We start from the raw sequence: 27,091 nt of genomic DNA, 5'->3' as shown, positions 1-27,091 counted from the left end.
CGAACGCCCCCTTTTACTTGAATTGCTCACACCCTTATGGCACAGTTGCCTAGCCAATTAATTCACTATCACAATCGTTTTGGTTTTCAAATTATCTGTCAAATGTTCTGTTGTCAGATGGTTTTTTGGGGATTATTCTTCGGATAACTCTGAATCTTTTAGGTTACCCACCTGGCATAATTTTCCCATAAAAGAACAAAAATAAATAAAGCTGACATTGTATTACTCCAGAATAATGAGCCATTTTTTATGTTAGGTTAGGTTACATTCATGAATCGCTACTTTCGCACAGGCTCCGCTCATTGAGCGACTTTGAGAATTTGCCTGTAGTGCTTGTGATTTGTGCTTGAAGGAAAAAAACGTACTTTTCCGCACAGTTTCCGGACCCCACTCAGAACTACTTACCGACCCCTGCTCTATAACTTCTAAACGAGTAGCTTCCCAAAGCGAAGCAGCACTGAATAGGGAATTGAAGAGGTATCACTCGATCTTCAATTTCGTTTAAAAAAATTGAGGATGGAAGGCTGAAAGTTCTGCAATTGTTTTAAATCAACAAGGGGAATGGGTCAATCTTTAGCATAAGAAACAGCTGAGGTGTGTCAACAACTTTCTAATCCAAAACGGAGTCCAAATTTTTGAAAAATTGCTTCTGCTATTCTAGTAATGTGATCAACTTGTAATCCATTTGACACACAAATTATACGAAAAGCTAGCGGGAATTGTGTTCCCTAACTTTATGATTTCGGGTTTCTGCTACCCAAAAATGTTTCCTGATCTCCAAGATATAAAACCTTTGTTATCAGTCACAAAAAATTTGCATTGGCAGCTGTTTGGTCATCCAAATTAAAAAAAGAGATGTGTGTGTCGGCATCGCTAAAGCAAAATATTGGATTTGTTGTCTTTCCCAGTAGAGGTATAAAAGAAAAAGGGTGGATGAAATGTGGATCCCTGGAGAACACCAGCACTTCATTGGCACATTTTTCAACTAGGAACTTCTGTTGATATTCTGCTATTTTTTTCTACTACATACTTGGGAGACGTTTGACTGTCCATTTCTGCCAAGTCCCCAGCCTCGTGGATTTATTGTGTCTTTCTGTCATCTTCATCGTTTCGAAAATCTTCTTCTCGGTACTAGTTTGTACAGGTCCCTTGCTGGGACTTCTTCATCGTTGGAAAATCTTCGACCACTGAGCCAGTTTTCCATGTTTAGGAACAGAAAATAATCAGAGGTGGTTAAAACTGTCGAATAGGGTGCATGAGGTAGCAATTCGAACTTCAATTCGCTAATTGTGGTCATTGCGATAATGGCTTTGTGAACTGGTACATTATGTTGAAGGAACAACACTTCTTAGCCAACTGCGGCCGTTTTTGCTTAATTTCTTCACTCAAACATTGCAATAAGCTCGCGTCATACTCGCCGTTGATATAGTTTTACCTTTTTTAAGTTAGTCAATGAAAATTATCCCACACGCATCCCAAAAAAACCGATGCCGTGACCTTGTCTACAGTTGAAACGATCTTTATCTTCTTTGGAGGCGGTTCTCCCTTTTGATTGTCTGCTAGTTCGCGCACTTTCAGGCGACGCTTTGTTGATTGTCTCCACCGGTTGTGGAGTCGTTACCTCATTTGGTCAACCACTGCGATGCTCGTCTTGGAAGCTCGTACGACATCGTTTAAACTCTGCTGCAGGAGCAGTAGACTCACCCAGAGTAGAATCCAGTTCAGCTTTTATATTAGTTGGGCTGAGAACTTTCAAATAGAAGTATTGTTACGTTTTTACCCGTATGTTGACCAATAATTGACTACACTGAACAATAATCAAACTTTATTTTATTTCACTTTAAATACAACAAATACTTTAAATACAAACAAAAATGTCTATCGCCTTTACTAGATTACTTCGCGTACCACACTGTAACATCAACTTGAGTGTGTCGATATGCTCGCGGCTAGCGTTTAAATATCGTAATCGAATGCCGTAGAAATTTCGCCGATGTTCCGTCGAAATCGGTAGTATTATTCTCGCTGCTTCTAGAGCGGCAGGAAACAGTGCATTCGCGCTCTCTTGGCTACGTCACGTTTGGTTTATGGTTCTCAATTTTCCCCTACCAGAGAACATAAAACTCATAAAACAAGTCAACAAGGGAAACCGCATGGACATTTGGGAAAACTTGAACATCCATAAATTTAACAGTCATAAATCACTTATCGAGGAACAAGTACAAATCAAAACACAAGAAGACCTCACATTCAATATATTAAACAAAACCATACACATTCCTAGAGAAGATCTAACACAAAGAATAGTACCTGATGCAGTACAAATACAGGCAAATTTACCTAAAGTACCTGAAATACCTGAGTTGAGACGTTCTGACCGTATACAGAGGCAGACGACAGGATGACAAGTTCAAATCCTTTTTGTAAAATTTAATATCAATATATATATATATATATATATATATATATATATATATATATATATATATATATATATATATATATATATATATATACAGGGTGTCCCTGGACTTCCTCTTTTCCTCTCGGGAATGTATAGATGGGGTCAAAATATCACCAGTACTTCATATAACTTTTTTTTCCTAAAATCCTTCGTTACCAAGTAACGGGCCCTCGAAATTACAAAATGAAAAATGTTTTTCTTTGATAACTTTTCAAGTGAATATTCAAAATCATCCAAATTTTGGTAATTGACTAAACAAATGAATTTCTTCGATGAGCTTTCATGCAGGAGTCAGTTGTTTTGCTACAAAGTCAGGAACGGACTACCCCCGATGGTCCACACCCCAAAACTTTGAAATGACAGATATTTTTCAATATTTTTCAACAAATTAAGGTTACTTGGACAATTTTATGAATAAAAGTACTCGTGTATATATTATACAATACAATACAATACAATATATATTATACAATCAGAAATGATTATTGAACAACGAAATTAGTTAGCTCCCCAACTATATTATTAAAGGGGAACTGTGGCACTATATCATTTACTTGAACTATACCAACGGAATTGTTATATTTTTTATTACTTGGTAGGTCCAGTGTAGTACGTTAATAATTTTAAAATTACCAAAATTGTTATTGTCGGAATTATTTTTCGCCCCGTATCTTCCAAACGAAGCGCCCTTTCAAAAATCATCAAAAAAAATATCCTTAGAATAGTCCCTTAATATTTGCCACATGTTTAATAAACACCCTGTATATCAGGTGTTACTGTAAAGCATATTCTCAGGAAGTTTGTGTCAAATATGTACTTCGGTGTCATGTGGTCCGAGAACATGTTTGATGTTCATTCCTCCACATATTCAGTTTCTTTAGTCATAATTCGTCTCGTCTTTAATTATTAAGAAAAATTATATACTCGCATTCATTTAATATGACATTATTCCCATTCACTGTAATCGTGTAATCTACGAGCAGTTGATTCATCTAGATAAACATCGGAGCGAACGTACACACTGAACAAAATTATTCACCGGCATTACATCGGTTTAAAAAAATTCCCAGAAACATTATTGTTGTGCCAACACAATCGATAGAGATAAGCGAGCTGGCAACAAATTGCTATCCTAGAGTCTTCGATATCAGACACCATCATTCATTTTGAACATAGGTATCGCTTATTGTTGCAACGAAATCGTGATATATTTTATTATTTTATCACGTTTCTTCTTTCTAATAATATCGCTATGTAGGATGAGAATTACATCACTTTACCAATCAGAATTAATTCCGACCACTTGGGAACGGTCAAAGTTCTCTCGTTTTGAATCTTTTGACATTCTTGATACATTTTTCGCAGAAACTATTCATCGAGGCAGTTTGTGGGCTAATGATGTATTTAGTGAACCTTCATCACCTAATACTAGAAACAAAATACCCTCGTCTAAGTAGCAGCACTCTCCGCTTGTCTGCCTAGATATGAGTTGTCCGTTTTTGAGTCTAGTTTATTTACTTTTTTTCGTAAAACAAAACACAAGCACTATAGGAAAATCCTCAAGGCGCACTCAGGAAATCCATTTCACATAAACGCAATTCTCCAGATGAAAGAGTTTTTAAACAGTGAAGTTCGGGGTGTACTGAGTTGAACCTCAAAACGATGAGCAGCCACAGTCCGTCGCGTATTTCTGATATGTACCGTTCTTGGTGGAATCAAGTCACTTGAACACATCCCGTGAAAGTATCCATAGAAGAGAGACAAATCTCCAACCTTTCTTGATGTTCCAGGCTATCAAGGTTGCACGTGATGTTCGCGTTTCCAATCAGTCGGGTGGCTCTTTTCTGGATGGAATCCAGCAATTTCAGGGTATGCTTGGGGGCAGAGCTCCCAAACATGAGAACAATACTCCAAAAAAGGTCTGATCTGAGCTTTAAAAAGCATCAAAAGTTACTGAGGTGTATACAGTTTTCTGGTTTGGAACAGTGTTCCAAGCTTTTGAGAAGCAACCTTTGCAATTCCAGCGAAATGATTGTGCTGAGACATATTGGTGTCCATTTTAACCCCCAACAAACTCATCGAAGCAGAAATAGGATTTGGCTGACCTAACATTATGTCAGGTTCGGAGACATTTATCTTCTTGGAGAAAACCGATGCCTGGGTTTTGAACCAGGTTACTTTCACCCCAATTTGAAATCACTCATCCTCATTAAGATATGAAACCTTCTGCTGCCGGTGAAGACGTGCCTCCGTAGCCTGGAATACAAATGGAATGACGAGACAAGTGTGCTGACGACAGCAAAGCAATATATTGGTTTCTTGGTTTTTCCAGACAGTGTATTTCTCTAAGGCCTGAAATATTTGGTGGTCAGAAATGTGGTTCGGTTTTTTGGGTTTGTCAAGGAGTAATCATCTGAAAAAAGTAATCACAATAAGCAGGTATTACTCTTACTGACCAGTTTACGAGAAAACATTATTCATTATTTCAAGAATGAAATTGGTACGTAATTTGAAGAACGTTGCTTCAGAAAACAGCCTGAATGAAGTGGTTCAGCGAAACGGAACATGACGACACCAGATATACGAAATGCGAAGTCTGCTCTGAATCGTCATCAGTTTCAGATGTTTCTGGTTAAGCGGTGTAGAAATTCAATTATATTCTGATTGCGTATGTATTAGTCTCTTCATGTTGTGGAACAGTCCCAAAAAGAATTGTATAGTAAATGAACATACTTGTTCCACCAGACATGCACCAACAAAAAGTTAATAACTGTGGCCAATAATAAAGAAGTTAACAAAGCCTTGCAATAGCTATAAGTGAAAGAACAACTCAGTAGCACTTGTGCTATAACTGAGGTGAACTTCGCCTTTTGTTATATCAGCAACTAGCTCTGTAATTTATCTAAATATACTTATTAAACCTTTTACTTAGTAAACCTTTTAAACACAAATAGTGAAGTACATCATCATGATACTAGATCGAACACCAATTTTCACATCCCAAGAACAAATTCACGTAGCAGTATGAACTCGTTATTTTTCAAAGGTCTGGACAGTTTCAATAAACTACCAAATAATATAAAAAAACTCTTCTTCTCTCCGTCTATTCAAGAGGGACTTGGTAACATTCATAACGAGAAACATGAATTAAAGCTTATTTATATTTGAAATATAATAATAACTAAGACTTTGTAAATATGTAAACGTGTATCCTATATAGAATATGTGCGATATAGTTTTTTTTTTCTTTTTTATGATTTTCTGTTATTTGGTTATAATAGACTGGTTAATTAATTTTTATGTATTATATTTAGATAAAGTACTTACAACACACCGTGGGGTAAGTGATCATTGGATCCGAGAATCATGTGCCCTGAGCAAGCGCAGTGAGCCAAGAATGACAGCCTTCTGCATCTGTGCGGCTAAGATTTCTGCCTTAGTGCGGCAAGCCGGTATGATTTTAAGATTCGAGATTAGAGAGGACACCATTTCACCAAGGACTCCAATAATCAGAACAACCATCTTGAGAGAGTGATCTGCGGAGTTCGAAGAGAAAATCTCGATATTTTATCCGTTTTTCCTCCTCTTTTGTGACAATATTCGTCTCGCCAGGAGCTGAAAACTATACGACAAATATCGTTTTACTCTGGTGGTCGAGCACTACATCAGGCTTATTAGCTTGTTTGTGGGAAAGGAAGAGTTCCAATAAATTCGGCACTTCTCGTTCCCCACAACGGATTCAATGTCATCCGGAGAGTAGGGCAACACTTGTGTTGCCGCAGAGGGTAATATAGCACTCTTAGGGTCGCGTTATGTCGATGGATATAGGCCAAGATCGCATATGCTGGACATGCTGATAGCAAGTGCATTAGGGTATCGGGCGCCTCGCGGCAGGCCCTGCACCTTGTGTCAGGAACCTCTATACCCATCAGGCAACTGCGGTAGACTAAGGTGTTGAAGACACCATCCTGGCAAGCCATGATGAACCCCTCAGTTTCCGACTTCAGCCCACTCGACCTGAGAAGAGCGAACGTCAGGCGCTTTGATAAGCCAAGGTCTTCGATGTTATTGAAGAAGACCCCATGCATTGGCTTATCCTTGTGTCTCCGCAGAAGTAAGGTGATCCCTGCTGCTTTAATCTGAGCTTTTTGCTGAACGGGTTCCGACTCGGTGACAGAGTTGTGATCACCTCGTTCAGTATCGAAAACTAGACCGAGTTCATCAGCTGCTCGGGCAGCTGTCCTAAAGAGAAATGCTCCAATTCCTGATCGCTCATAGTCGCCGAGCAGAGAAGGGGATCCGAACTCCTGACGACTTTACAGGCTACATCCAGTACCATTCTGTCATGTACACTCCAAGCTCAAAAGTCCACGGCCTCCCAGCTGTCGGGGGAAGTACAACCGTGGATCAGACGATTTGGGATGCAAACTCCTATAGAGATGCATAATTTTCTTGGTCTTTACGTCGAGTTGATACAGCTCATCCCGAGTCCACTTCACTACTCCAAACGAGTAGAGTAAGATTGGAACGGCAAGCATATTTGTTGCAGCAACTTTGTTCTTCCCCGACAGTTCCGATGACCAGATCTGTCCAAGTTTGTGCTGATACTTGCCGCGGAGAGTTTTTCACTGCTGTTACCTCTTGGGAGTTACGTTGTTCCACCATGATGTCAGTATACGTCTCTTCGGCATCCAGATGGTGTAGAATGCTTCCATCTACGAGCTGCACATCCTCTCCGTAGTCCCCGCATCGTCCTCTTTTGAGAAGAACCATTGCACATTTGTCTATCCCAAATTTCATACCGATAGCATGCGTGTACTCTTCCATTATTATTATTATTATTATTTCATGCGGCGTTCATTTTAATATGAATGCATCATATTCATTTCAAAGTTATGTGAAACAAATAATGAACAGAATGAAATATACTCAAATATATCACTTCAAAGTTATTTTTATTGCTGCAAATATTTTGAATTCTGACTTAAAATTTTCTGAACTGAACACGTCTCAATTCAAACCTCACTTCAGAAGTGGTTCAAACGCTGTACTGATCATCGCACATATCTCGTGACGTCACACTAGCTTTCGACAAACGCGCAACTACAAAGCCGCCTATCCTGATAACGGTAAATATTATCTATTTGAAGTTTTTTCCATCGCAGTGCGAATCGTGGAGGAAAAACTGGTTGGCAGAGCAAGGTATCTTTTTAAAGATGTATGGTAGAGGCGTTGCAGGTTAGTAACTTGCTACAACAAATGTGCCTTATATCATAATATTGTTGAATAAATATGTATATGAATGTAATTAAATGCTGTTTATATCACTGCGGCCACAAAACTACAAACTCCTGTCAAAATTTTGTCCTCGATACTCTCTAGATATTAAAAACGGTTTCTGCTCGATTTACTTTACTATACACTGCTCAAATCATTTTTGTCAGTTGAAAATTCAAAATCACGAAGTCGGAAATGAAATTTCCTTCAGAAAAAAGCGCTAACAGTCATAACTGAACGTCCCGTTCCGTTTCATTTCGAATTTCTTATCTCGTTCGCTTCGGTGATTTGTCAAACCGGGCCTTCGGCAAACAATTCGATCATATTTTCCGCTTCCTTATACTTCGCATGCATTCAATCATTGGCACCCTTTTCGTGGGGGCGGAATAAATTACGTGCAATCCCTCGAAACATCTGAGGCCGCGATGAGAAATAGCGTTATTAAAATTAAGAGAAGTTCATATACATAGGGACTAGCTAACGTTTTTCTTCACTCGACAAACATACATTTTTTAAAATGGGCAAAATTCTACCTAGGACCTCTATACCTCGCTCTTTACCACTGTACCTTAGTTACTTATATTTGGATTGCGTACACGCCGGAAAACTGCCATATAGACAAAAAGTGCTGTAGAAGTAAAATTAGTTGAATACTTGCCCAAATTCAAAAATTTCCGATTGCGTACACAGTTTCTTTCAGTTTCTACAGACTTGGGACTGTCAATTTTTGAAAATGTTCACATAGATCATTTTCAATTTTTTGTAATTTTCTCATCCGGCTCGAAGGACCAACCAAAATTATGTTCTGTGATGGATATGAAGAAGGAACTCAAATACCGAGTACACTAAATAATGTGTTGTTATACCACTTTGTATTAGTAACTAACGTTACTGCAGTTTCGTCCTAAAAGGACGTTTTTCAAACGCATTCGCTACGGTGTTAGCGAAACGCGTCTGAAAATAGTTTAATTATTATCATTATTACTTGTGATGCACTGTTTGGAATCTTTGGTGTTGTAATGAATATTACTGGAGTTTAATCCAAACACCAAACCGTTATTTTTAACACCTCGACCCGTGTTTCGATCACCAAGTGATCATCCTAAAGAGGAAGTTCAATCTCCTAGTCATTTCCACCTGGGCGATACTACTATTTTCTTACAAAAATGAAAAATAGCAATAGTACGTCATAATTGGTTTTCCATTGCAAATTCCTTAAAAATATACCTACACCTACTTCTGCCAGCTCTGCATAAGTGACACCACGTCGGACCATATCTGTAAAAAGCAGGTACACGAATGTCAACCAAGAAAAACTTATCTAACAACAAACTGTGTCCCCAGCAGCAAAATTACCTTCTGAGACTTTATGTCTACGGATATCCACTAATTCCTCAGTTCTTCCGAGATCTCATATCCACCGGTAATCACAAAAAACTATTAGAGAAATAAAATTTTCATTGGAAATAAAAAAAATATATATTGAATGATCTGGAGTATGAATTTCAATAAAAATATCTAAAACTGAAAAAAATGGTCCCAAAGACATTATATCCCCCCTGAATAACCACCAGTATGCTTATCAAACCGGCAAATCGACAGATTTGACATTAAACAACCTTGCAGAGGAAATTTCCCTGTATTTCTTGATATTGAAGAAGCATTTGACAATGCACTAACTGAATCTATAGGATCATCTCTGGCTAGGAAAGGTATAGAATCGACCATAACTGGCTGGATCTATGCCATGCTGGTAAACAGTACTTCAGCTACGACTATTGAAGGGGAGGCTTTCAGGTTCAGGATCACCAGAGGCTGCCCTCAAGGTGGGGTACTATCTCCCCTTCTGTGGTCGGTCTTGATGGATTGTCTGCTTGATGCCCTCGACAGAAGAAAAGTAGTTCTGCAAGCTTATGCAGATGACCTTGCCATCTTGGCAAGGTCCACGTCGGAAAGGATAGCTTGTAATATCCTCCAAAGCACGATGGACGTTGTTCATAGATGTTTCCTGAGGGAGCAGATGTCTGTCAATCCCAACAAAACTGTAAAAATCCCCTTCACCAGGAGGAGAAAATTGAACGATATAACGCCACTTTGGACTGAAGGTGAAATATCTTAACATTGTTCTTGATAAAAAAACTCACCTGGCAGGCTCACTTGGCAACAGTTTTACACAAAGCTAGACTGTCCCTATGGACATCTCGAAGAATTTGTGGTAAAACTTGGGGTTTAGGTCCCAAACAAATCCATTGGATTTATGTGATGATTGTCAGACCAATGATCACTTATGGAGCAATTGCCTGGTGGCCTGAGGCTTTACAGAAAACGGCCAGGCGAAGCTCTCTAGCTTGAAGAGACAGGCTTATCTGGCCAACAGTGGTGCCATGAGTACCACACCGTCAGCGGCCATGGAGCTCCTTCTAGATCTACCTCCACTTCACATTTTTCCGACGAGAGAGGCTACATGGACTGCATACAGACTTGTGCATATTGCCTATTTCACAAATTAATTTAATGCAGAGTGTTAGTTGATACTGGAAGTCACAGCATTCCTGAAATGACCTCTGACTTTATGCCTCCAACTGTCAACTGCGAACTGCCTTATAAAGTACTGTTCCCAAGTAGAGAGGACTGGATCCTCCGGGAGAAGGAAATATTAAGAGCAGATAGTTGTTGGTTCACAGATGGATCAAAAACACCTTCCGGTTCTGATGCAGGTGTTTTTAGTCGCAGACCCAAGACAGAGATATCTACCTGCCTAGGAATCTATTTCAAGCGGAAATTTGCGCTATTGAATTGTGTACGGAGAGATTGGAAGAGTCCAACCTCATATACAAGTCAATAAAAATATTCTCGGACAGTCAAGCGGCGTTGGAAGCTCTTGGCTCCTACCGAGCAACGTCTAAATTGGTAGCAAATTGCCAAAAAAGACCCTCCTCGATAGGAAGACTTAACGAATTGTTTCCGGTCTGGATTCCTGGCCTGGAAGGCAATGAAGCTGCTGATTCCCTTACAAAGGAGGGTGCTGCAAGCATTTTCATCGGACCAGAACCTGTCATTGGCATCGCTTTAGGCTTTTCCAAACAAACATTGAACACCTAGATAGCAAAGAGATGTAAGGACCTCTGGCAGAATCTTCCAGGATTGGCTCACTACAAAGCCTTTATTCACCCTTCGAAGCTTGATACCAAACAGTTGTTGGACTACAGTAGAGGTGAACTGCGATGTCTAACAGACCTTCTTACAGATCACTGTCATTTGAATCATTCATATGCAAAGACTCACGACTGTCGGAAGACAGTGTGTGTCGCCTCTGTTTGGAAAATGATGAAACCGCAGAGCATATTCTTTATGCCTGCTCCGCTGGGGACTGAACCAGGTTTTCAGAGTTCGGCAGAGCCGTACTCTTACCATCTGACCTGAAAGACCACACACCATACAAACTAATCGGCTTCCTTAAGAAGCTGGGTTTATTTGGTCGAGTGTGAATAGGTGTGAGCCGCAATAAAATCTTGCGGGTTGCGGTGGAGGGTCGAATAAACCCACTTTCTTTGGACCTGACCTAATCTAATCCAAAGGTTGGAATTTGGCACCGGTCCACCAGTATTAATTGACGCTAAACGTGTCAAAGTTAACAAGGTCTCGATTTTTATTTCAATTGTCAGAGCAACAAACTTTGATAAAGTAATGAATATATACCTTGAATTATATATTGAAAAGAATTCATGCTCGATTGAGAATGCTCTAAATAGTTAACCATGGGTTCCAGACAACCTAATTTCCCAGCAAGCCTTAATAAAAAGGTCAACGTTGAGCGAGCGTTCCTTCAATCGATAACAACAAATCAATTTAAATGATGTTGACGTAAGGATGAACTGAATCAACAATATTCATATTACACCCGATTGAATTGCTTTATGAAGCGAAACCGTGTCGTTGAACATAATTTCTTTCTTTGTGCAGTCTCCGATTTCATTAGTCAGTTATGAATTTATGTATCATCAATCTACGCGGAAAGATTATCAACAACCTTCGATCTATGATTTCATAGGGTGTGATGGTGATTCTATGAATTTCCGCATTTGGCCGTTGTTTCCTTAAATTTTTATATCAGTCATTTTTCTATAAACACTTTGTTCGTGTGTGTCACATTGACGTTCTAATAAAGTTGATATGTGGGAGTGAAGTTTTCAAAAAAAATTCTTATATAAGTTTCAAGTACCTATCAGTACAGTGGACTTGATGTAAAATATTATTCAATAACATATGGGCCGAAAAGTCCCGGGCCTAAGAAAGAAAACGCGTTTTTTTTGTTCAAATTTGGCTTCATTCAACAACATAATCTCCATTGAGAGCCATACAGTCATTCCATTTCAACATTTAAATACCACTTTTTTAATAAACAGATTCGCAATTATCTTAAGAAACAAAACGTTTTACCAGTGTCTCAATCGGGCTTCAAACCCAATCATAGCTGCACGACTGCTCTGCTGAAAGTAGTTGATGACATTTATATACCAATAGATGATAATGAATAAACACTTTTTGTTTTAATAGATTATTCTAAAGCATTCGACAAAATAAGTCAACGCCTTCATGCGTAACTTTGGATAAAACGATGTCAACTTTCTTGAATATATCTGCAGGTGTACCTCAAGGTTCAATTCTCGGTCCTACGCTTTTCGTAATCTACACATCCCAATCTCCAAAGTGTCTCCATCACACTGAAATTCGTAGCTACGCCGATGACACTCAAATTTATAAACGATTTTCGGAATCTTCTGTAGCACTTGCTTGTGAGCAAATAAATGTAGACTTAAAATCCTTACTCACAACCTCAAAGAAGCACTGCCTGACGATCAATCCCTCCAAAATAGTAGTAATGCTATTTGGTCGATCAGCAATGAGCAATATCAGTTGCCTTTGACAGAATCTACGAAAAATCTTGGTCTCATAATTGACCAACTCTCATGTCTCCCAAATTATAAAACGTGGTAGTAATTTGAAATCAATATACTCAAAAAGGAAGTCATAGAATCAAAAATCGATGAAAATATTATGCGATGCCCTAGTTCTCTCTCACGCCAACTGTGCAGATATAGTATTTGGCCCAGCGTTACGTTTATCTGATAAAAAGAGAATACAGACCCTACAAAACGCATGCCTCAAATTCATTACAGGAACTAGAAGGCGACAACACGTGTCTCATCATTTGGAGAGACTGGGATGGCTAAAAATGGAAGCTCAATGCTTGTATCACCTACCATGGGATTATAACAACAAAAGTACCCAGTTATCTTCACGTCAAAATAAGATATAAAAAAGACATCCATAATTTGAATCTAAGATTCAGAAATCAACTAACTACACCCCGCCACAGAACCACTTTACTTCGAGAATCCTTCTCTTGTAATGTGGCCTGGCTTTATAATCGAATTCCCAATTCACTAAAATCACTCTCCGCGGTAGATTATAGAAATTAACTCAATATTTACTTACTGTAACATAAATTACCTCAACTCCTCTGTCAATAAAATATTTGTAACCTCCTTGATATTGCTTGGCCTATTCGCGGGCAGATGGCGCTGTACGTAACATCCTTGATAAGTTGTTCAAAAGAAAATCAAAATAAATAAATATAGTTTACAAAAACTAAAAAACACGCTTTTAAAGAACATCGAACTAAAAGGTTAAAAATATATTTTTTTTAAATAAGCTTAAAACAATAACTATCGAAAAATACTAGTATTATTGTGAAAAAAGCGTGGGCGCTTTGTGCCATATTTTTTGTATATCTAGCGCCCATTTTTAATCTTTTAGTTCGATGTTCTTCAAAAGCTTGTTTTTTAATTTGTTTAAACTATATTTATTTATTGTTGTTAGTAATAACAAACATAATTATGGTGCATTTGGCACTGAAATATATCTAGGATTTACGTACGTTGTGCATGTACAATTTTTTTTTTATTTTTTTTTTTTATTTTATTTTTTTTTTTTTCGATGTTGAATGGAAGAGCAACTTCTGATCGAGTCATTCGTGTCAAGATCAGTAATTGAATTCTGCCTTTTGAGAGGTACGTGAGTGAATTGTATATATTGTAATCCATACATTGTATTTTTATTTTTTTTTTCTTATCATCAATATAAACAATTATTATTGTTATTTATTTTTGACCTCAGAATAGGCCTCCGTTTCAGCAATAACCTCGTCATTCAAGCGAAATTTCTTACCGGTGAGCATTTTTTTGTGGTCTGCGAAAAGCCAGTAGTCGCCAGGAGTCAAATCTGGAGAATACGATGGATGTTGGAGCAATTTCAAGATCAATTCATGTAGTTTTGCGATTGTTTTGATTAACTTGTGATAATGTACGTTGTCTTGATGAAACAATTTTTTTTTTTACATTGTGCGGTTGTTTCTTTGCAATTTCAGCCTTCAAACGCTCCAATGACGATATATAATATTCACTGTTGATGGTATTTCCATTCTTAAGATAGTCAATGAATATTACACCATTCACATCCCGAAATATCGAAGCCATAACCTTTTCAGCTGATTTTCGGGCGCTTTGGACGAGGTTCACCAGTTGTTTTCCACTCAGATGACGGTCGTTTTGATTCCGGAGTGAAGTGATGGATTTATGTTTCATCCATTGTTACATATCGATACAAAAATTCCGGTACGTTATGTTTAAACATGGCCAAACACTGTTCAGAATCATCAAGACTTTCTTATTTTTGGTCAACAGTGAGCTCGCGCGGCATCCACTTTGAACAGAGTTGTCTCATAGTCAAATGTTCATGCAATATAAAGCCAACACGTTCTTTTGATATCTGTACAATGTCAACTGACTCACAAAACTTCTCTTTTCGATCATTCAAAACGATTTTGTATATTTTTTTAATGTTTTCTGGTGTTACTGCCTCATTTGGACGTCCACTGTTTTCTACGTCATCGGTGTCTCTACGACCACGTTTGAAGTCAGCAAACCAAGGTTTTAACTCTGATGAACGGTATTTTTCCCCATTATAATAGTGTAAAATTAAAACACGAAATTGTTTTTTGATCCATTGTTTTGAAAATAACAAAAGTAGTGTCACTCTTAGGACAGTAACTCACAAACTTATTAGTAGAATATCATGAACAACAGCTTTCTTTTGAAGGTTAGTACTAACTGAAAGACTAGCGACATCTTTGTGTTAGTCCAGAGACTGAGACTTTTCAGCCCATCAAGTTACCTATGTACGGCTTTACCAGCTAACATACTATGAAGTTGTCAGTTTATAGTTTCAATGTTTTGTTGTAAAATTGATAAAAATGTCTAGTTCGAATTGTGAGGAAGAGAATATTTGTACACCACCTGATAAAATCGAAAAAGTAAATACAGCTACAGCTACATACTCCGCCTCGACCTGCAAAGTGCATGCATTGTGAACTGAAGATGCATTTTTGCCCTAGTTACACAAATAACTATTTTAGATGCTTTTGAAACAATCAACAATTCTGTTTTGATTACAAGTATAGTCGAGATATTCAGAAGGGGTACGACATCTCCCCTCACAAAGACGCCATCTATGAGATCGACAGAGAACTCGATCATCGAATATCAGAAATAAATGAGACTCCTCAAGGCGGTCAGTTGCAAAGCCAAGCTTGGACATTGACCGCCGACGAGATCGTTATCTGTATTTCACTACAGCGTTCACTGCAAAGCATAAGATTGAAACCCAGAGTTCAAACACAACGTATTTACGATTCAACACCAAGCCTAGCACCACTGATGAGACCTATGGAGGGTCGAAACAGCACTGGCTCATGTTGAATCACCATAAATGCGATGTTTTTGATCGAGATATGATCAAATCCGTTCCCAATAAAATACCACTTCGAACTATCGGAGCGATATCGAAAAATCTGTGAATCGACGCATACCACCGGTTTCCTCCAACCATCGCATCGAACGGTCTCCGTTTATAGAAAGAGGAAGCGTTCCTCTCAGTGACCACATGTTCGTAAATGGACACCGTGAAGAAACGCGATACCCACTCTAGAAATTTCTGCACGCTTACTAGATTTCACGAAAAAAAACGCCCACATTTTTCGTCGCTCTCGGTACTATGGTTACATGCGGCCAGTGTTGCCGATCAGAGAGTAATTGTTTGCCCAATTTCAGATATTGCCGCCTAATTTTCGCATACTGAATTAAATTGCATATTTTCGCACAATTTCTGAGAAACTTGAAACATCCCATATATCTGGATTTTTTGGGTGTCATCGGCATCGACAACATTGGTCATTAACTTCGTGTGCTGGGTAGTTAATGTTAATAACTCTCCGAGCCACCTAGGAAGTATTATTGCTATTCGCAGTCCGTCAGCCATGTTACGTTGCAGAATCATCCCATCATACATATTCCTTGCTGAAAAAGGATTTCTATTTGAATTTGCATAACTAAATAGCATATCATTTGAATATCTACATCTTTGATATGTTCATAAACGTCTGACAGTTCTCAACAGATATCAACAACGCATTCATTTTTCCTGCCATAGAAACCAAACAAAACCTACGCGTTTAAGATGTTAAATGAATTGAGATGCTATCATACCAAATTATATCTACAACAATCGAATTTTGACCAAAAAGTGATATTTTCGTTACTTCCAGGATTGACAATTATAAAAATATTACGAATTATAATTGATTAAGGAAAAATAAGTCTCAAAAGAAGGATTACGGCAATACAAAAATTTCCAAAACAAAAAATGTCTCTTAAGTTTTTTGCCCAAAATAAACCAGTTTGCAGCAAAAAATTATTTTACGAACAACTAGAAAGATACATCGTCATAAATGCGTACTGGATTTATTGTTATTTTGTAGTTAGTACCTGCATCAAATGATTAAAGGGTAATAAACAAACTAATTTATTAATAACAAAACACACAACATGTAGAAATCCTAGTAAATGTTCAATTTGTCTACATACAGACATACGCATGCGTATGTCAATCGAGAGGATTAAGATCCGGGGATCGAGCGGGCCAGTTCTGTGGTACTCCTCGACCTATTCACTGATTTGCATATGTTTCAGTTAAATGCTGACGTGCTACTTGACTAAAATGGGCGGGAGCCCCATCATGCATAAAAAACATATCCCTTCTGACGCCCAAAGGAACTTTCTCCAGCAGTACTGGATGCACTTCTCTTAAAAATTGAACGTATGCCTCACCATTTAATCGAGGAGGTAGAAAATGAGGCCCAATTAAATCATCCCCAATAACTCCGAACCACACGTTAAGAGAAAGCTGTTCTTGATGGTTACTTTCGACAATAGCGTGAGGGTTTTCATCAGCACATATGTGGTAATTATGAAAATTAATAATCTTGTGAAAAAAATTTTTATACAAATTTTATTTATCCCCTCTAAGGGGCTGTGTCTTAACAATGGATGCTCCAATGAAATTTCTTTCTTTTTTTCGATGAGGAATCACCTCCTAAAATGTTTTATACTTATTTAGTTACACCCTGTATATTATTATTATCTGAAACTTGTATGTAAATTAAGGATGACTCTTTTGCAGGTTCTGTAGGGTTAAACGGTGTTCTGAAAAAAAGAAAGATTATCCATATCGGTTCAAATTTAGCGGTGTTTTCCTCCAATGACGTCAAAAACATGGCGACCAAAATTTTTCAACAGTTGTAACCCCTTATGCCATTACAACTCAATTCTTGCTCCTTGGATGGCACCATATAGAAATTTTGAGGTTAATTTTTAAATTGACCATATCTGATTAGGACTGTATAGTGACCGGTTTTCATATTTTGATTAGAAGATCTAACCAATGAAATGGTGCAAATATATGTTTAATATCTTAATTATTTTGTCTTAAGCCATTGACAGTTATGGGGACCTTGATGGCAAACAATTAAATATTAAACTCTGTAACCACTTAATCCTCAACGAATATGATCAATTAACTCTGGAGTGAACATAATTTTGATGTGTTTCAATGGCAACACTGCTTGAAGTAGTCATCACAGACGTAGAGAGGTGCAGGAGAGCAAGAAGTGTGGGTATATCGGTATACGAGTATTTTGCCTTATCGCGGATAAAATTTACTGGGTCTTTAAAAAGCTGTTCTGGATGGAATGAAAGGAGGACGATGGATGTCTTTATGTAGGTGCGATGATGGAGATTCAAGATTGGGTGTTGAAATTATTGCAATAGTTTGAAATAATAATGATCATTGGTAAAAACCAAGCAACTCTCTCTGTTGCAATAGTTCGGTATTCAGACGAACTTGGAAGCCATTCTGATTAGATTATCTGCTGATATTGATCACTGAGGTAGAGCGGTGGCATCGGTAGGTGTCATTATTGCAAGAGCTCTGACCTGAGTTATTATTGGCTAATAATTGTTTTGTGTTAGCAGTTTTCATGCTCTATTTCTCTCTCTTGCGTTAACTCTTGATCCTATTCCACGACCTGTGAAAATGTATGACATTTTTGACACTTGACAGTGACGTGTGACGTAGTCAATGACTACTAGTCAAAGAACCCATTTTTTTATTGTGTTTGATATATCTGATTTTATTTTTTTATCTTTGCTCAGGTTATTTCCAAATTTGAATCGATTGTTATTTCATAGTATATCACGATGTCCTACAGGAGGTTTTTTTCTCAGAGAGTGCACAGGCATATTTCGAAATACAATTCAATTTGTATTAGTGTTGCAATCAGTTGTCTGTTCAAAAAATGAAATTTAAATTTTTCTCAAAAAAAATATTCATATATTCATCAATTTATATTTTGTCCCCTTCAAAGTAGTCTCCCTGAGATATAATAACTTGTGCCAGCTTTTTTTCCCTCCTCGAAGCAGTTCTGTAAGTTCTTGAGCTCTTTCCAATACTGTTTCAAACATTTCAATAGATTTATTAAAACAAACTTCATCAAGAAAACAAATAATAATAATAATAATAATAATAATAAATGCTTTTATTGAAAGGTTACTCAGTACAAGGGATACTAATCTAACCTAACAGCAGAATTCAACGTCTGCGCATGACGAATCAAGGCAGAAATTGCTCTTCCATCCAACCAGTAAGAGATAACTTATAATAATACACATTGTTTGCTTAATTAAAACTAGAAAGAAGAAAAAAAAAAGGAAAAAAGGGAGAGAAGCAGAAGAAAAGTAGAAAAGAGAGGCAATAAACGAATAAATGAAAATTATATGTTCTATGTGTGGAAAATCATGTTACAAATATGATGATAAATTTGATGATTTCTTCATATTTATTGTAAAAACATATGTATAGGTGTCGACTGATAACTGTTATAAAAGAAGAGAACCGGATTGTAGCATGAATCTCTTCAAATTTTTCTTGAAACTAAGTGGTGATAGGGATTTGAATTCAACGGGTAGCCGATTATATAAGTGTGCAATGTTATAAGAAAAAGATCCTCGAAAAAAAGAAGTTTTATGTTTAGGTGCAGTCAAGAGATGTTTAAATCTCAAATTTAGATTATGTACATCGGTTCTAAAGGACAGTTTCGTGAATAGGTAGGCAGGTTTCCCAGTGGATATGACCTTATGGAATAAACTAGCAGAATGTAGTGTGCGCCTAGCATCCATGTTCAGCCACCCGAGTTGTTTCAAGTATTGAGACACATGCTCACGTCTCCTTACGCCCGTGACGAGTCTTATGCACGAATTCTGCAGTTTTTGAAGTCTCTGCCTGTCAGATTTCAAGAGTCCTGGACCATAAACAGTATCAGCATAGTTTGCATGAGATAGTACCAGTGCGTCGCAGAGTAATATTTTATTTGTTTTGTTCAAAAGATTTTTATTCGAGTATACTAATTTTAGATTCATATAACCCTTCCTAAGAATCTGAGAAACATGCGTAGTGAAACGCAGAGAATTATCGAGATAAAGGCCTAAATTTTTCGTGACGTCACTTTTTGGTAATTGAACCCCATCGATGGAAATGTTAATCAACTCGGTGCAACGATTCTTTGCATTTGGCCTACCGAAGAGCATGACACAAGATTTAGTTGGGTTTACAGAGAGACAATATTTACTTGATTCAGTTATCAGAGAGTGCAGATCATGACTCATTTGTTCTAGCGCAATATTGAGTGAGTTTTCATCGAATTGTAAATACAACTGTGTATCGTCGGCGTAACAATGCATAGAAGTGTGACGAAGGCAGTGTGAGAACTGAGAAGTATATAAAACAAAAAGAAGTGGACCTAAAATCGATCCTTGAGGGACCCCATTATTTATTTTAAGGGTATTCGATTTTTTGTTATTGAGTATGACACACTGAGAACGGTTTGTCAGATAATTTCCAAGCAGAGTGACCACGCTAGAGGCAAAACCCAGGTACTTTAGTATTGCCAGAAGTAGAGAGTGGTTAATACGATCAAATGCTTTGGAGTAGTCCAGCAATACTAGAAGACAAAGTTTATTATTGTCGATAGAACAATGTAAATCATCAACAACTTTCAAAAGAGCTGTTGTACAGCTGTGGTTTGGCCGGAACCCTGATTGACATGTAGGTAATATACTGAAATCATTCAAGTAGCTACGTATCTGCAAGTTTACAAATTTTTCAAACGCTTTAGATATGGCACACAAAATGCTAATTGGGCGAAGGTCAGTCAGACTCTTTGCATTGCCTATTTTGGCTAACGGAATAATATGCGAATGTTTCCAGATTGTTGGATAAATATTTTTTTGAATACAATAATTGAATAAGTGGCATATGTGAGGTAAAATAATTGGACAACAGTATAATAACATTTGTATGCTGATATTATCAGGTCCAACAGCATTAGATTTAATACTTAACAGAATGGTGTAAATTTCATTCTCGTTAGTTTCGTGAAATTTGAATTCTTGGTCATTCAGCTTCGAGCTCAAAAAATGATTTATTGTGTCATCATCAGGCGTGGAGATACTATTAACAATATCGCCAAAAAAGCTGTTGATTTTTTCAACATCCGAGAGGTGTTCAGGAATTGTCTTTTGACCTTTCTTCTTATAAACATTGAGCTTAGCTAGTTCCTTCCACAATTGTTTACTTTTCGACAAGCAATAGTTAAGATATGCTTTCTTCTCGAGATTTACCGTTCGATTTGTGAGATTCCTTAACTCCTTGTATACCCAGTGATGAGGTGACTTGGTTTTTTTAAATCTAGAAAGAACGTCATCTCTGAGTTTGAACATGAGTTTAAGGTTATCTGTAATCCAAGGTGCTTTTTTCCTAGATATTTTGACAGTTTTAACCGGTGAATGTTTGTCAAAAAGTTCAAGAACTAACTTGTTGAGTATGGCAACTTTTTCGTCGATGTTATCGGAATTATAAATAGGTTGAAAATTTGCATTATCCAAATCAGAATGAAATGATTCTGGATTGAATTTTCTGAAGTCTCTAAAAGTGTAAATAAAGCTATTTTCTTTCATATTTGCGATATCTGACCTGCATGATACAAGAAAGTGATCCGAAAACGAGCTACAATCGACCGTAGTACAGTCGCTTATTGTCAATAATTCAGAGCATATTATTACATCTATTATTTTGCAGCTAGTTGTAGAAAAGCGTGTTGGCTGATCTACTATCTGTTTCAAACCGAAAGATTCAATGATCTCACTCTGTTGAATGCAAGATCTACTTGCAGAGTCTGAGAAATCAATATTCATATCTCCAGCACAGATCACATTTTCAAATTTCGGACATACTGAGGATAAACTATCTTCAAAACCCGTTAAAAAACTTGGAAGGGGTACATTGGGGGGTCTGTACATAGAGGCTACGGCATATTTTACTTTATGAATAGTGAAGGTTATCCACACCTGTTCAAGTGCATCTGAAGAGCTATAATCAATGCTGCTAGCTTTGAGTGAGTTTTTTATATATATAGCAACACCACCCCCTCTACCTACTAATCTATCCTTACGAAAAAGTTGATAGCCTTCCAAATGGACATAATGATTTGATATATTTTCATTTAGCCAAGTTTCCGAGACGGTGATGATGTCGTAAATATTATGAACTTTATCTTTGAAGTCTAGGAATCCATTTTGTATGGATCTAGTATTTATGTGACATACTTTTAAATTACGCATTGCCCGAACAGGATAAATAGCTGACGAAGAAGGTAAGATATAGGAAAAAAAAAATTGAAATAAGAACAAGCGGATGATGAACTTACAAATATATATGTATAATGAAGGTTAATGAATCCAAAAAAAAAAAGAAAATTACAGTCCTTTTGCATTTCGGGGTGGATTTTCCCTCAACGGTTTCTTAGAAGTTGTTTCAGCTGGCGGTGCGTTTGATAACGGTTCCTGGTTCTTCAATACGGATGGATCCTGGATCAATTCTCCTAAGCTGAATTTCGAGTTGTTCAATATCAAATGATTTCGCCTTATGGTAGCTTTGATTCCGTTATTTTTGGCTTCATTCAAATATTGGCGTAAAGCTTTATTCACAGTCTGTTGTTCAGGACTCAAATCGTCAACAACATAAATATTTTTTCCTTTGAGTTTATACAGGTTTCTTTGAATTTCGATTTTTTTCATGTACGATACTAGCTCAAGTTTAAGTATTTTCTTCTTATTTGTATCACCAGTGAAAAAAAAGATATTGTTGAAATCTTTCAAGCACAAATCAATTTCCAGAATACCTTTCAAATAGTTAAGACAATCGTCGCGATTAAAGGAGTCAAATCCAAATACAATAAGATTATTTCTACGAAGTTTGTTATCCAATTGAATGATTTCCTCTTTCAGTTTAGCGTTTTCTACTTCAAGGGATGTTATTCTATTGTTAGCTCCTATCAGATCAGCTTTTATTTCAGACAGCGTGTCCTGTGTTTTATCTGATTTGGTATTTAGGTTAATCAGCAGCCTGTGAAGATCCTTCAGAGTTATTTCTGATGGCATTTTGTGTATTCACACAAAATTAGAAAAATATGAAATAAAATTCGAAACATCCACCTCTCCCTCCGTTTCTGCACAGTAGGCTCTGCCTGCCAGAAAACAACTACTTCCCCGACTAATACCACGAAGGACATTCAATTATATCCGGCAGACATTTGTGTAAGATTTCTCGTAGAGAAAACTCTTGCAGATACAAGATATCAGTATGCCCAGAACTAGAGTTACTTCATCATTGTTCCACCACATACATGAATCCTTCGTCTAAGATAGAATATATTTTAACTACCGTGGAATAGTATAATTTTCATCCAGTAGATGAAGCCTCAATCAAGGAAAAAGCATCCTGTGTATTGAAATGCTTAACAGAAATCAAACCAAGTCCGAATAAGATTAAATCGATACATACATAATAAGAAATTACATTTTGAAATAAAATTCGAATTCCATAACAAAAATCTCCAATTAATTGAGAATTACCAAGTAAAAAATAATTTTCCCAGAACGCTTATCAGGAAAATAATTGAAGAAAGAAGTTCCTCTTTCCAAAATACAGGTGTGAAACCCAAATATCACAAAATCCATTTGTAGAAAATTTATCTGTTAAACTTGGAATGCTACTCAGTATCGAGGAAATAAAAGTGGCTTTTTCAAATGAAAATACAGTTGGAAAGCATTTTTTTCCGAAACAAAAACACCACACGTAATGCAATTCAATATTGTGTACAAATTGAACTGTGGAAGCTGTCACAAATGCTATATTGGTCAAACCGAACGGTATCATAAATACGAGTTTCAGAACACATGAGAGACTCTTAAGAAACTTAATATAAAAAACCCCACAGCTCTCCTTGCACATGAAAAAGAATATGGACACATTTTTGATTTTGATCATCCAACTATTTGTTGTTGCAATCAGGGCCGTAGCGAAAAGAAAAGCCAGGGGGGAAGGGAATCCAAATTTTCCCAACCCCACCAGCAAAATTTCCCAACTATCGAAGAAATGAAAGCCGAGGGAATAGTTACTACTATAATATATTAATTTTCTTACTTAGCTATCCAAAGATTGGCTGAATGCTTATGCCCGTGATTATAAAAATAATAATGGAAATTATTCTACTTTGGACCAAGGTCCTTGGTCTTCCACCATGTATAGGAATATTCAATACAAATGAAAGGAAACAACACTTGAATAATATTGTGCTTATTGTATTCTACTATTATTTTTTCTATCTTCACGGCCCGAAATTTCCTAACATTTCCAAGTCTAAAAAACAGCGAAAAGTTGGGAATTTTGTAAAATTGTCACTTCAAAATTCGTGGACTGTTCAGGACTGTTTTCTTACTTGGGAGAAATTAAACTTTTTTGAAGATTTCAAACAGCTCAGAATTCTCTTCAAGTTATGCATGTTGGGAAATCCCAACCTTCTCCTGGTTCTTTCCATTTTCTTATTACCTCTCCTTTTCTTTTCTCTCATTTTTATTTTTTTTATTTTTGTTCAATTTTTCACTATTATTTTTTTCTATCTTCATGACCCAAAATTTCCCAACTTTTCCCCAAGTAGAAAAAGCAGGGGGAGGCTCCCCCCATCCCCTCCATGGCGACGGCCCTGGTTGTAATGTTTTGTATTTTTTAAATATATATCTGATATGTCTGATGGTTTTTAAAATAGTAATATTATTAATACGAAAAAACTGTTACAGAGTCCTGATTTTAATTAAATTCGAAACGTCGGTAAGAATACAATTGTTTTTTTAAGAAAAAATTGATCCTGTTACCCAACAAATATTCCTACACAATGAGATCTGTATTCAATAGTTTTTGTTTCCAGTATCTAAGTATGTGACCAAAAAATTCTCGACTTGAGTAATCTTGTAAGTAAGTAGACTTGCCTACTTAATAAATAAATAAATAATCTATTTCACAGGAATATTTGAAGTGTCTATATACAACAAATAAAAAGAACTAACCAGTATTTTATGTACTTCAAATTAAAATCAAACGGTGAATTTGCGACCAGATATTTTTCTCGAAATAATTTATCTAGTTGAATCTGTGATGATTCTGCAACGTTACATGGCTGACGAACAGCTAATAACCATGATGCCCCTGGGTGGCTCGGGGAGTTATTAACATTGCCTACCCAGAACACGAAGCTAACAACCAAAGTAGTTGATGACGTTGACACCAAAAAAGTATTATCAATTATCAAAAAATCATGTCAGAGTTGTATTTGACAAAAGAACATATAAGATATTTTGGTATTCAAACTGAGATTTGGGGGTTTGCAAAACCACCAGTGATTTTTTGTGCAGAAGTGAAGGCTTAAGAATGGATACTACCTACTGAATACATCATATATTGCCCCCTTCTAATGACACCTTTATGTATTGATGCCTTGTTTGAGATCTGATGCTGGATTGTTGAAAATAGAATAATCCTAATCATATACTTTGCTGAAATGAGAAATGTCTGAAGGCTCTGGAATCTTAAGAGAAAATGACATCACATATAAAATAAAATCAATATTACTCAACATTCTGAAAGGAGTTGTTTTCAAGGGTATTCATAATTCACTTTGCTATCAAAATAAATATTCTTTTACATTCAGTTCTGAAATGGAATTGTGATGAAATTTTTGTTTATATCAGATTTACAAATAATTCTCCTAGTCTATGTACATCAGTTCAAATGAAATCCAATTGTAGTTAGCGTAAAAACCCAGCTGAGAGATAAACTCTGTGTTTATCTTCGTGCAATCATTATTCATGATCAGGAACCAATAAATTTATGATAAGAAATATATTGCTGGGAATATGAGAACCAATTAGAGCAATATAAACCTAAGTAACTCCAATGATACTGAAACGATATTGGGACTTGATTGACCATTCGGGAAAAATAGTAAGACAAATAAGAATTTCAGAAAAAATCACTGTGGTGGTTATACCTAGTTTCTCTTGGAGTATTTGAGCAAAGCATCAATTATATTATATCAATTATATGATTTATGTCACAAAAATGCCAAAAACTTTCGATTTGTCAGTGAAATTGTACAAATTTGGTTCTACTTATCAATAGAAATTAAAAAAAAAAACCTACTAACCCTTTCATTTATGTTGGGATTTTTCCAATATTTAAATACTTTTTATGAAGTTTTGTTAAATATTTTTTCTTCAAAAGAAACATTTGTGAATGATCCACACTTTTAATGATCAAAACAGCTGTTTTCATAGATTGTTCACACTGTTTTCACCAGTTTCATTATATAAATATACACATACACAGATGATACAAACAAATTGGTATGCTTAAAGAACTCTTAGCTGCTGGAAAAGTTGATTATTACACTGAATTCAGAATTAACCAATGGAGTAAGAATAAAAGTTTTATAATTTGACAATCAGGTTACATATTTAGCATTCGTAAGCCACTTACATGAATTGGGTTAAAATTCGATAGAATAATTATAGCCATAGGCTTCCATTAAGATTGCAACATTTTTACATAAGATGTGTGATAATCATTGGTATAAATGTTTCAACAAATGAACGATGTTACAATCCAATCTGAATAGTAAAAATTGTAGATACCCATAACTAGATGTTGAATTTAATCAATCAGAAAATATATAACAATTAATTAATTAGATAAAATGCATTTTTAAATTGAAACTGCAAATTGCTAGTTAAAGGTCAATTACATGATAAATGTACGATTTACTAGAATTCAGGACAGAATAACAGTAATTTCCATGGTACATTTGCAACAAATATTCACAATTTTCTTACCTTCATATCCTGAATAATCTGTTGGAAAAGTCCTCCTAATGCTCCAGATTCGCGTTCCATTGTACTTTCCATAATTTAAAACGCACGATATCACTGCTTACAAAGTTTATGATCCAACATTAGAATGTAAGTTCTAATGTTTACAGCCACCGCACAGTCTGGCCTTCTTGGAAGTCATTACAAATAAAAATTCTCACTAGTTTTAAAACAGTCGACTATCACCAAGATTTAATTTAACGCAGCGTTAATACACTTCTTTGTCTATGTTATCTATCTCATTAATTATAGAATTAGGCAATAATAAACCATTTAACACCATTATTTTTACTGCAAAATACACCCGCGACCACCATTACGACGTCCTTTCCACTGTTTTCTTTCTAATGATCCCCACCCCCTTTAAGCGTTAAATGGATTGACAGTGTAGATTTTCGCGCCATCTCTTATCAGAATATGAAACATTATGCTGTGACTTGTTTGTAACTCAGAGTTTGTCATTATTTTGAAGAGACAAAGTACCACAGAACGCACTCATCTTTAAGTTCGACAATAATTTAATGAACACTGTAAAAACTTAACTTTTTCAAGTTTCATCATATAATTCAAAGTATTA

General features: G+C 36.4%; 1 protein-coding gene across 4 annotated transcripts in view; it reads right to left on the bottom strand.

The window, feature by feature from the left end:
* mim (missing-in-metastasis) overlaps positions 1-26,872 on the bottom strand; it is a 190,944-nt gene extending 164,072 nt beyond the window's left edge. For 3 of the 4 annotated variants that reach the window (XM_074181284.1, XM_074181286.1, XM_074181287.1), the window contains exon 1: positions 26,479-26,871. In XM_074181284.1, coding sequence (XP_074037385.1) covers positions 26,479-26,550 — 72 coding nt within the window. In that variant the 5' untranslated portion in view covers positions 26,551-26,871. Of the gene's footprint in view, positions 1-26,478 lie in introns of all 4 variants that reach the window. The other variant, XM_074181285.1, reaches the window with a different exon arrangement.
* Positions 26,873-27,091: the final 219 nt, after the last annotated feature.

The sequence above is a fragment of the Leptinotarsa decemlineata genome, unplaced genomic scaffold, assembly GCF_025532065.1.
Source record: "Leptinotarsa decemlineata unplaced genomic scaffold, Ldec_3_MD MMD2_tig00026307_RagTag_RagTag, whole genome shotgun sequence".
NCBI lineage: Eukaryota > Metazoa > Arthropoda > Insecta > Coleoptera > Chrysomelidae > Leptinotarsa > Leptinotarsa decemlineata.
This window is presented reverse-complemented; position numbering and strand designations above follow the sequence as displayed.